The sequence below is a fragment of the Nelumbo lutea genome, chromosome 1 (assembly GCF_056320005.1).
Source record: "Nelumbo lutea isolate HS-2025 chromosome 1, American lotus-T2T, whole genome shotgun sequence".
In the NCBI taxonomy this organism is placed as follows: Eukaryota; Viridiplantae; Streptophyta; class Magnoliopsida; order Proteales; family Nelumbonaceae; genus Nelumbo; species Nelumbo lutea.
Window position 1 is genome coordinate 188,745,520 of NC_142684.1, and position 12,541 is coordinate 188,758,060.

General features: G+C 39.3%; 1 protein-coding gene across 2 annotated transcripts in view; it reads left to right on the plus strand.

Moving 5' to 3' along the window:
- The window catches only part of TPP2 (tripeptidyl peptidase ii), a 109,587-nt gene that overhangs the window by 66,844 nt on the left and 30,202 nt on the right, over positions 1–12,541 (plus strand). For both annotated transcript variants that reach the window (XM_088961715.1, XM_088961716.1), the window contains exons 23-24: positions 5,892–5,971; positions 6,245–6,317. In XM_088961715.1, the coding sequence (XP_088817841.1) occupies positions 5,892–5,971; positions 6,245–6,317 (153 nt within the window). The remainder of the gene's footprint in view (positions 1–5,891; positions 5,972–6,244; positions 6,318–12,541) is intronic.

The following is a 12,541-nucleotide window of genomic DNA, read 5'->3' on the forward strand; positions in this document are numbered from 1 at the left end:
ACCTAGGGTCACCTTTGACCATTGCCCCAAAGAAGTAGGACAAGAACCGCCAGGAAATGGACCTAGACCCTTCAGGTTTGAGAATATGTGGTTAACACATCCGGAATTCATTTATAAGGTTGAGGAATGGTGGAGTGAAATGGACTGGGGTTAGATTCCACAAAAAAAGTTTAAAAGGTTGAGAGAGCCAAAATGAAAGAATGGAACAAGGATCAATTTGGAAGAGTGGATGTAGCAAAAGCTAGACTATTGACTCAGATTGAGAAGTTAGATGCAAAAGAGTACCAAAGGATGATGAATTCACATGATAGAGAACTGAGATTGAAATTGAAAAAGGAATTAGAAGAGGTTTTGTTGAGGGAGGAGATCTCGTGGAGACAAAAGTCTAGGCAGAAATGGATCATGGAAGGGGATGGAAGCACTGAATTTTTTCATGTTATGGTTAATGGGATAAGAAGGAAAAATTTGATACTGAAGCTTGAGGTTGATGGAGTTGATATATCCTCTCAATTGGAGATTGCTAGTAGGTTTGTGGCTCATTTCAAATCAATCTTTTAGAGACCTTTGGAGAATCGGGTAAGAGTGGAGGATTGGCCAACTTTGAATGAGATGGACAGGGGATAGTTAGAAATAATGGTTGAGGAAGAGAATATTAAACAAGCTGTCTTTTCAATGGACAGGTCTAAGGCACTAGGACTAGATGGGTTTACAATGGCATTTTATCAACACTGCTGGGACATAATCAAAGAAGATTTAATTGGAGCCACTAGAGAATTTGAGGAAAAACATATTATGAGTCTTGGAATCAATGCTAGTTTTCTAGCTCTAGTTCCTAAAAAGATTGATGCTAAACACCCCAAAGATTTTAGGCCAATTAGTTTGGTGGCTAGCATTTATAAGATTTTGGAATAGTACTCTCTAGGAGGATCAAAGTACTACTACTTTCTCTCATTAGCCAAGCACAAGGAGCCTTTCTAAAGGATAAACAAATTATAGATCAGATCCTCATTGCAAATGAGTGTGGAGGAGATGATGAGATCTGGTAGAAAAGGCTTTGTCTGCAAATTGGACTTGGAAAAGGCTTATGATCTAGTGGACTGGAGTTTTTTGTTGGAGGTGTTCAGAAGGCGTGGTTTTGGGAACAAATGGTGTGATTGGATAAGTGGATGTTTAAATTCTTGTCGTTACTCTGTCTTGGTTAATGGAGTGGTTAAGGATTTTTTTCCAGCCAATAGAGGCCCAAGACAAGGTGACCCACTTTCTCCAAAGCAGATGAGGAGCTAATAAAGGGTTGGAGAATAGGTAAGAGAGGCATTTTAGTAACTCACCTTTAGTTTGCTGACGATATTGTTATTTTTTGTGAAGGGAATGATTTAAGCAAGGTAGACAACCTTGAGAATAAACTTTGACAAAAGTTGCGTGGTTGGAGTAAAAATGGAGAATTGGGATGTAGAATCCATTGTAGGGTGTTTAGGTTGTGCCACCTCTTCTTGGCCTTTGACCTACTGAGGTCTTCCCTTAGGAGCCAACCCTAAAGAAAGTATTTCTAGGCCCCCATTGTGGAGAAATTCGACAAATGCTTGGCGGTCTGGAAAAAGGATTACATCTTAGTAGGGGGTAGGATGACTTTGATTAGAGCCAGACTTGCCCACCTTCCAATCTATTTCCTTTTAGTCTTTAGGATTCCACCAAGGGAGGCTAAGAAACTCGAGAAGGTAATGAGAGATTTTTTGTGGGAACTAGGAGAGGTGAAAAAGGACCATATAGTTAGATGGGAGATAGTCAATAAACCTAAGTAAGAAGGAGGCCTGGAGATATGGAACATAATGCAGAAGAATGAAGCCCTCCTAGGGAAGTGGTTATGGAGATGGCCTCGGGAGAGAGAGGGATTATGACATGAGGTGGTGTCAAGTATTCATGGCTGCTCAGAAAGTGGTTGGGATGTTGGGATATCTCATCGAGCTACCTTCACAACACCTTGGAAGGCTATACATGGTGTTCTCCCTCGCTTCCTCAGGTTTATCAGTTATGATGCTTGCTCTGGTGATTTTATTCGGTTCTATGAGGATGTTTGGGTGGGTAATCAACCCCTCAAAGATCGGTTCCCTTCGCTTTACTCTCTTTTCCTTTACAAAAACGATCCAATTGCAAAGTATCTTCTGAACCTGTTTATTCCCTTGTCTTTAAATTGGGACTTTGGATTTCATAGGGGACTAAGGGATGGTGAGTTGACTTGTGTCACTGAGCTGCTTCATTTAGTTGAGTCAGTTTGTTTGGACCCCACAACTTCTGATCAAAGAGTTTGGACTCCTCTTCCCAAAGGTACCTTTACTTGTGCTTCTTTTCTTAAATCCCTGAGTTCCAACCTTAGTCCCCGAGTGTTCCCTATTAAAGAAGTTTGGGTGAGATATTCCTCCAAAAATTGTTGCATTCTGCTGGGAAGTTTACTATGGGAAAATCAATACTTTGGAAAATTTGCAGACAAAGAGACCTTTCTTTGTCTTTCCCCGAATTGGTGTTCCTTGTGTAAGACCTAGAATGAGGACTGTTTCCATTTGCTGATTTCTTGTTCCTTTGCTACAGCCTTATGGAGTTGGAGCCCTAGTTTATTTGGATGTAGGTGGTCTCCGCCATCTGATGTGAGTTTGTTATTTAACCCACCTACTGTTGTGTGGCTCACAAGAAGAGTTAAGTTCATGTGGAAATTTGTTAGGGCAGCTACCTTATGGACTCTCTGGGAGGAAAGAAATGCGGAAGGAAAGAAGCTTGGATGAAGTGAAGGACTGTATTTGTTGATTTCTTTTTTGATGTTGTTAACAGGCTGTTCTTGCTTTGGTAAATTAATTAGGGAACTGAAGTTTTTTTTTTTTTTTTTTTTCTTGAGAATATTCTACTTCTATCATTCTTCTCTTTGCTAACAGTTCACTGTTATCCTAGCTGTGACAGGGAAACTTAGCTTTTCTATTTTCTTGAGAACATTCTGTCATTTTTTTCTTCTTGAATAGTCCATAAAACCACAACTTTTAATGATCTCCAAATAATTTTTGCTATTTTGGGTGGGAGTTAGAACAATCTATATACTCACAAATGAACAAAAACAAACTGAAACAATGTTGTCCAGCTCAGCAACCTTCTCCATCTCCTCGACCCCTAATCTTTTTTTTTTGTTTTTTTTTAATTGAGTCCCTTTTCAAGTGTACTTCACGAGCATATCCTCCAAAGTCATTTTGTTGTAGTGAGTGTTTTTCCCATTTTATTTGCTTTTCTCTTCTTTAATTCGCGAATTGCTAGTGGCTGTAATATGGACACAACTTTAACACCATGCCTTGCATGCTGCCAAAATGACAGAAAACCTGCCTTCCCCTCTCCCATCTAAAGAGTCTTCTTCTTTATTCCTCCTAAAAAACAAAAGACCCACCTACGGTAAATGACTGTAAATGTTACAGGGGGCCATTTCATGTAAAGTATTAGATTAGAGTAATTGTACTGATGAGTCCCATTCCAATGTCTATTAGTTGTGTGACACGAGAGACCAGTTAGTTGGGCCAAAGATGTGTATGGTTTTGGAACTATGAATTAAAGAAGTACAAAACAAGGAGAGTCTTTATGTCGTAATTGAAGGGAAAATTCTTATAGGCCGAGGGGTTGATGCAAAATTCTTATAGGCAATTAAAGCATCAAATACATTGTACTAGAAATAGTCTCCAAAGGATGGAAAAGGTAAACTTTTTCTTTGAAAGTAGTAGGTATCCTTGCCTAAGAAAATTGGAGGGAAGGATGAAAATTCTTGCAAGGCAGTTCATGTGCCACTAGGAGGTTGCTGAAGGGAAAGGGCATGGATTTTAAACTCTATAAAGAATCAAAGTGGAATTGGGACTAATCGTTTGTTCATGATTGCAGTTGAGTTAAACCTATGTTGTGGTGTATTATGGGCATGCATCATTTCATTGCAGGCCAAAATCCCACCAACTTAGTGTTTTTTGGTAGTTATATCATATATGATTATTATTTTTTTGGTACATAGTACACATTACAAGGGGATTAAGAAGTGGGGACAAAGAAGGGTGCATGTGAGATCTACTGACCTTACCATGGAGAGCGTACAATTACACGAGTTTGATCTTGTGCTTCCATATTCAATGGGACCTTGAGTGGCCATTACAACTACTAGGTCATCGGCAAATTACCAACATTGTTGGATGGTCCAAAATGAGAGGACCAAACAAAATGAATCTTAAATTAAATGGACAATCAAATTTTAAAATTAGGATTTGGGAATAAAATTATAATATAAATGAAATTATAATAATACTAAGACTTTAATATTTGAGTTCCATTTAATAATATTCCAAGTCCAGTTAAATTTCATTTAGAAATAATTACATTAAAAATTTTAGTTAATTAGTAAAAAAATAGAACTATGTAATTTTGAGATTAATTAATTGATAAAAATGCAAGTAGAATTAATATATGATTTTGATACACAGAAGAAATTGACCACTCTCAATAGGGGTGCAACTTGGATGGTTAGACCAACTAGACTTAAACCCCAAAACAGTGATTTAAAAGGCATGTGCCAGGTGTGCTTAGGCACATAGGTCATAGGTGAGGCACATTTTAGGGTATGCACCTCACCTAGGTCCTAGGCACAACACTTTCAAAAGGCACGTACCTGGTGCCCAAGGTGTGTGCTGGTCTTTAGCCCAGGTGTGCGCCTTTTGAAAATTTGTGCATTTTTTCTGCTTTTTTTTTCTTTTCTGCTTTTCATTTTAAATATGTTTTACATGTTATATTTGTGTATTTTAATTTGAGGTAATAGGTTTTTTTAAAACATTTATTTTAAAATTTAAGTTTATATTTTTAATTAATATTGTTTTTATATTTTACATTATTTAAATTTTTTTGCCATTTTTTGAAATTTTAGCATTTTTTTCACTTTGCTTCAAAAAGACGTGTGCGTCACCTCACACCTTGGGTGCAAAATGGCCGTTGTGCTTTTGAAACACTGCCCTCATAACTCACCTTACAAATAAGACACCTAAATGGTGAAAGGGATCAAGTAGGTCTTTTTCTGCTGCACTTCAAGTGTTAATTTCCAAGTGAATCTCTCAAATGAATAAAATAAAAATATATTTTTGTTAGGGGTATGCAACCTAGCCAAATTTCTTTTACTGTAAAGTGGAAATATTAACACATGATGCAAAGTAGGCAATTTGAATTTAAGGACTATTTCTGTCCATTAATTTATGTGTTCGATGTCCAGTTTTTTTTTTTTTTTTTTTTTTTTTTCTTTTTGACCTTTTTTTCTTAGGTCTCATTATTGATTGGAAAAGAAAAAGAAAATCTACAACTGTGATTTAGTGTTCTGAACTGTGGTCTTTTGCTGCATGGAGTACACTAATTTTTCAGGTAATATGTTTAAATAATGGTCATGTGGACAAAAGACCATCAACAGAACCTGTGAGAAGTGATTTGTTGCAAGTTGAAGGGGGTAGAATTTCTAGCTTAAAAGGGCTAGCGGTGCTGCGGTAGACCAAAATGGACATGGGTAGAAGTAGTCAGAAATGATTTTAGCACCAATATTTTAATAATGGATATGCCATTAAACATAATGGAATGGCGAAACAGGATTCTTCTAGCCGACTCATATAGTTGGATAAGGCTTCGATGACGATGATGAATATGTTTAAATAACATATATTTCCAGGGATATGCTCTTGGAAGTATTTTTGGATATGTTTGAACATGATGAAATATGAATGTTCATCATCATTTCATATGATGGTGAATATGATGAATATGTGTGAACATTTTGATTAATCTCAAAGTATACACTGACTATTTTTTATGTCTGGCAGAGCTAATCTCTCTTTTTTCTTTATTAACTACAGCGTGTATATGCAATGGGGGATGTCTATCCAAATTCCACAAAACTTCCCAAAGGCGAATATACCCTACAACTTTATATAAGGTATAGACCATCAAATATATATATATATATATATATATATATGTTTTTGGGGAAAATTACAGCTTGTCTGTTTGCTCCCTGTCAAATTAGATTGGGCCATGTGATGGTATAAAATTATTAAAATCTTGTGGAATCAACCGTGAACCACTTAACCTTGTTTCTTAATCTTTCCAGACATTTTCCCATGAATAAGAAACTATATTGATATAAAAAGCTAAAAACAAATAAATGTAATGTTTTCAAGTTTTGGTAATGATAATCGTTATGTTACAGGCATGATAATGTACAGTACTTGGAGAAAATGAAACAGCTGGTCTTGTTCATTGAAAGAAACTTGGAAGAAAAGGTAATATCATGTTCTTTTAATGGGATCAATTTAGTGCCTACCTAATACATGCAATGTAGCTTGTCTTCTGTTTCACCAGGAAAAAAAATAGTTTGTCTTCTGAATTCTTAATCTGCTTGTAGCTTTGTAGCTTCTCCATGATAAAGAGTGTGAATCTTTGGGTCCTAATGTGCTTCAAATCATAAAAGTTGTTGGTAGAACTGAAATAGGTCTTTGATCCTCTCTTTAAATTAGAGAGTTTTATGCAAGTCTTAGATTAAATGCATTCTAGATCTTGTGATGATTCATCCATTTCTATAATCATTTTACTAATTAGAGAGTTTTTTTTTTCTTCTTGAATTGTTATCTGTTCCTGGCTTTCTATTGAAAGTACATAATCTGCTTTTTGAATATATAATATAATTATTGATCTGATATGAATGCATTGCTTTCCCGCATTCCATAATCTGCTAATATATTGGTGCACTCTCTTGCCTGGGATGTTGTTCTAATGAATGGATAGGATGCTCAATCTCAATAATCCTTTATGTAGGGGATTGACCAGTGTTCGTCCCCTTGTCCATGTTAACTCTACAAATATTAGCTGACTCAGAGTTTCCATTTTCATCTTGTTAGAGTTAGCCGAATAAGGGTAGATTAGTCAACTCACCTTGGTTAAGTTATGAGCTTTTGTGGCAGTCTTATTAGAGGTTCTCTGTCCCATACTTAAGTAGGAGCAGTTTAGTCCTTGTACATTTAATTGGAGCCTAATTACTATTAAGAGGTCGACTGATAGGGTTTAGCTATCAGGTTCGACAGTTCTTTCATCTTCTTCTCCTCTTCTTCTTCTCCTTCTCTTTCTTCTTCTCCTTACTGGTTCGGACTACTGTAGCAACAGTAGAAACATGGTATCAGAGCAAGGTTCGTGACCTGTTTCAGTTCATGACAACTTCAGTTCGTGTTTCAGTTCTCTCCTTTTCTTCTCTGGGCTGTCAATGGAGAAAAGTGGTTTGTCCCAGGCCTGAAACATCTCAGCTCTTATTTTTTTCTGGTGCACAGAACTCCTTTCCTAAGAAAACAACTTCAGCAGTGAATGGTTGGCTGAAGCTCTCAAACGAAGGTTGGTTATCTCTTCTCTTTGTGCTGTTGGTATTTCTGGGTTGAAAATCTTCAAGAATTTGAGAGGACTGATCAGAACCTAGAGAACTAGGTTGGTTGTTGCCCTGGTTCTTGGAAAAATTCCAAGAACAGGTTGTGTTAACAGTGACCGAATGGTGTAAAGGCTGCTGGTGGTGGCCGAATGGTGTAGGGGCTACTGTAGATGGCCGAATGGTGCAAGGTGTAATGCAATGGTACTAGTTGAGTTCTTGTTGGTCTTGTGGTGCCCTCTTAAAAGCGTTAAAGCAGGTCTGTATTGTGTGTGACAGCTATGGCTGTGTGGTGGTGCTTGTGATGCACAAACTCTGTTGAGTAGTTGTAAGAGAGCTTGCATGTGGTTAGTAAGTGCTGAATTAATGTTGGTGTAGTCTGTGCTTTTTGTGAAATCAGTAGTGGTGTGGATAAGAACAAAGGCGTGTGTATCTATCATTGTGTTTAGGGACTGCTGTAGGTTCTGGAACATCAAGCTCTTGACAGCAGCACTTAGTTGGTGATTGGGAATTCAGATTAGAGGCAGCATTGAAAGAGTATCATGGCAGCAATGGGAGATGGTTGTAGTGATCAGAAACCTAGTGTGGTGGTTTCCTCTGACTATCTAGGTGTACAAATGACCTCAATTAAACTGAATGGTGAGAACTATGTTCCATGGGCCAAGTCGGTGGAAGTTTTTCTCAAGGCAAAGAGAAAAGTGAAGCATGTGAAAGAAGATAAACCACCGGCTGACTCTCCAGGGTTTTATGATTGGGAACAGGAGGATGCTCAAATCATGACATGGCTATGGAACAATATGGAACCCAAATTAAGTGCCAACTTCATGTTCTTAGATACAACTAAGGACATATGGGAACATGCCAAGAAGCTGCATTCTGGGCAAGATAATACTACAAGGGTATATCAGCTCTATCAGGAGTACTTTGGTCTGCAACAAGGAAATAAAACCCTAGAAGAGTCCTATGCCAGTATGAAGAACCTTAGAAATGAACTCAATGTCTATCATCCTCTCACTCCAGATGTTAAGGTTCAGCAACAACAGAGGGAACAACTAGATGTCACAAGGTTCTTAGTGGGGTTGAAATCAGAGTATGGATCAGTTAGGGCCCAAATATTGGGGGGCTCTACCCTTCCTACACTTGAGGAAGTGTTTGCTCGGCTTTGCAGGATTTCTTTAGGACAGACAGAGAATCCTACACAGCCTGATAGATCAACTTTTATGACAGCCAGAGGAGGTGGACATGGTATGAAAGGGGGAGGACATGTCTCCCGAGGAGGTCGTGGTGGTTCCATATTTGGCTGTGGTGGTGGTCGTGACTCAGGGGGAGGCCGTGGCAAAGAAAAAGGCAGCTCTACAAGAAAGTGTACCCACTGTGGCAGGGAAGGACATTCGGTAAATTTCTGTTATGATCTCCATGGCCGCCCTCCCTCTAAATGGGCCAATCATGCTGTTGCTGGTGGGGTTGATGTCAGTGATAATCAACAGGCAGACCTAACTCCTTCCACATCTACATCTGCTTCCGGAAGGGAGATGGTGAGTGTACCGCGTGATATGAGCGGTTCCTTCAGTCCACTTCACAGCACACTACTGCTACTCTTGCCCACTCAGGTATAGCTTGCCTGTCATCTAAAACCTCTCCTTGGATTATTGACTTTGGAGCCTCTGATCACATTATCGAGACTCCAGGTGTGTTCTTTTCTCTCACTGAAACTTCCACATCTCAAACTGTTACCCTTGCCAATGGTTCCTACCCTTCCATCTGTGTTGTTGGCAATGTTGACATGGCTTCTCTTTCTTTATCATCTGTTCTATGTCCCTAAGTTTCCATTCAATCTTATGTCTGTTAGTAAATTAACCAAGACTCTTAATTGTTCTGTTACTTTTTTCCTTCCTCTTGTGTTTTTCAGGATCTCAGGACGGGGAAGAAGATTGGTGGGGGGCATGAATCTGGTGGATTGTATTATCTTGACGATGGTGGATTGTCAGTTGCACTTTAGACTTCACACACTCCTCCACGGTGGCATTGTCGACTGGGACATCCTTCTCTCAAGGCACTCAAGATACTAGTTCCGTCTTTGAGTCATTTGTCAGTGTTACAGTGTGAGTCGTGTCAGTTTGGGAAACATTGTCGTGTTTCCTTCAGTCCTAGAGTTGAAAGTCGTATGTTGAGTCCTTTTGCTTTGGTTCATTCATATGTTTGGGGCCCGATCAAAATAGAGTTTTATAATGGTTACAAGTATTTTGTCACTTTTATTGATGATTGTTCAAGAATGACATGGATTTATTTAATGAAAGAAATGAATGAATTATTTTCCATTTTTCAAAAATTCCATCCTGATATATGTACACAATTTGGTGTTCCAATCAAAGTTCTTCGTTCAGATAATGGTCATGAATATTTTCTTACTTCCTTTCAACAGTATTTAGAACAACATGACATCATTCATCAAACTTCATGTGCATCCACTCCTCAACAAAATGGGGTGACTGAACGGAAGAACCGTCATCTCCTTGAAACGGCTCGGTCTATTTTTCATCATATGAGTGTTCCTAAACGGTTTTGGAGTGATGCTGTACTTACTGCGTGTTTCCTCATTAATCGGTCGCCCTCCTTTATTCTTCATGGTCGGTCTCCCTTCTCTATCTTGTTCCCCACCTTGTCTCCCTTTCCATTAACACCTCGTATCTTTGGCTGTGTGTGTTTTGTTCACAATCTGAGTTCTGGAATAGACAAGTTGGATGCACGCTCCATTAAATGTGTCTTTCTTGGCTACTCTCGGACTCAAAAAGGGTACAAGTGTTACAATCCCATTACTCGGAAGTGCTATGTCTGTCCTGATGTCACCTTTTTTGAGTCTGTTCCCTTCTTCTCAGGAACTGAAGCATCTTCGTCTCCACCTTTACTTCCTCTTCCTGTTCCGGTCAGTGATCCCGTTCCGGGTGTTCCTGTTGGAGTTGACTCGTCACCTCATCCAGTGCAGATCCCTACTGAATGACCACCAATTCGGCAAGTGTATACACGTCGAACGACACCGGCCCCTCCTCCAGCTTCTACCTTGTCTGCGGAACCTGTCGTTTCTCCTATTGCTGAACCCTTTGGACTTGATCTGCCCATTGCCTTACGGAAAGGTAAACGTAGTTCTACTTTCCATCCCATTTCCAATTTTGTTTTAGTATCTCGCCTTTCCGCCTCACATCGCCAGTTTGTTTCACTATTGTCATCTATTTTCATACCTAACAATGTCTAAGAGGCTCTTAGTTCACCTGGGTGGAAGTAGGAAATGGAGGAGGAACTCTCTGCTCTTCAGCATACTCACACGTGGGAGCTCACTACTCTTCCTCCTGGTAAGCACGTTGTGGGTTGTAAATGGGTGTATACTGTTAAATACTTGCCAGATGGTAGTGTGGAGCGTCTGAAAGCCAGACTTGTTGCTAAAGGTTATTCACAGTTGTATGAAGTGGACTCTATGGAGACCTTCTCTCCAGTGGCTAAGATTAGCTCTATTTTCCCTAGCAGCTATGTATGATTGGCCCCTATTTCAATTTGACATAAAAAATGCCTTCCTTCATGGTGACCTTATGGAGGAGGTATATATGGTGCAACCACCTGGGTTTGTTGCTCAGGGGGAGGCTGGTAAGGTGTGCAGACTGAAAAAGGCAATTTATGGGTTGAAACAATCGCCTCATGCTTGGTTCGAGAAGTTTAGTGAAGTGGTGAAGAATTTTGGAATGAAACAATGCTAGGTTGATCACTCAGTGTTTAGCTATGACTCAAAAGCTGGAAAGATTTTATTAGTGGCCTATGTGGATGATATTTTCAAACAAAAGACCTTGGGACATTGAAGTATTTTTGGGTATAGAAGTTGCTAGATCAAGACAAGGTGTAAACCTGTGCCAAAGAAAATATGTTCTCAATCTATTGGACGAAACAGGACTGTTAGGTGCAAAACCGACTAGTGGGGAAGTTGAACTATTTGACTATCACGAGACCAGACATCTCCTTTGCAGTCAGTGTGGTGAGCCAATTTATGTAGAACCCTCGTATATCTCACTGGGATGCAGTTCTTAGAATTGTAAGATATTTGAAGGGAGCTCCGGGCCGTGGGCTATTGTATAAACCAGGAGGAAAACTTGAAGTAGTTGGGTACACGGATGCAGATTGGGCGGGCTCTGTGTTTGATAGAAGATCTACTACAGGTTACTGCACATTTCTTGGAGGAAATCTTGTGACGTGGAAGAGTAAAAAGTAGACGGTTGTGGCTAGAAGCAATGCTGAAGCCGAGTACAGAGCCATGGCACACATTTCATGTGAATTAGTGTGGTTGAGGAATCTCCTACAAGAAATCGGGTTCCACATGGATAAACCTATGAAGTTGTTCTGTGACAATCAAGCTGCGCTCCATATCTCATCTAACCCTGTTTTTCATGAGAGAACAGAGCACATAGAGATTGATTGCCACTTTGTGAGGGAGAAGGTTCTTACTGGAGAGAGAAGCACAAAACATGTAGGCTCAGGTGATCAGTGGGCAGATTTGTTTACAAAAGCCTTAAGCTTAGGGAGAGTGAACTATATATGTAACAAGTTGGGATTATATGACATATATTCTCCAGCTTGAGGGGGAGTGTTAGAGTTAGCCGAATAAGAGTAGATTAGTCAACTCACCTTGGTTAAGTTATGAGCTTTGTGGCAGTCTTATTAAAGGTTTAGTCCTTGTACATTTAATTAGTGCCTAATCACTATTAAGAGGTCGACTAATAGGGTTTAGCTATCAGATTCGACAGTTCTTTCATCATCATCTTCTTCTCCTTACTGGTTCAGACTACTGTAGCAACAGTAGAAACACATCTAAAATAAAGCAAGAATTAGCCCATACTTTTCTATATGGTAACATGGTTTGAGATCCAAAAGAGCTAGCTTTTATTTTCATTACCTATTGATGAGGCAAATTTCAGCCCCCAAACCCCTACTTGATGTTCCAAATTATCCCTTACTCATGCACATACATGCAAATCTAGTTAGGCGAAAGGGCTACACTGCACATGTTTTTGTTTTCTGCTGCTTCTCTTCATGGGGCAAATTTGAGCCCAAATGCCA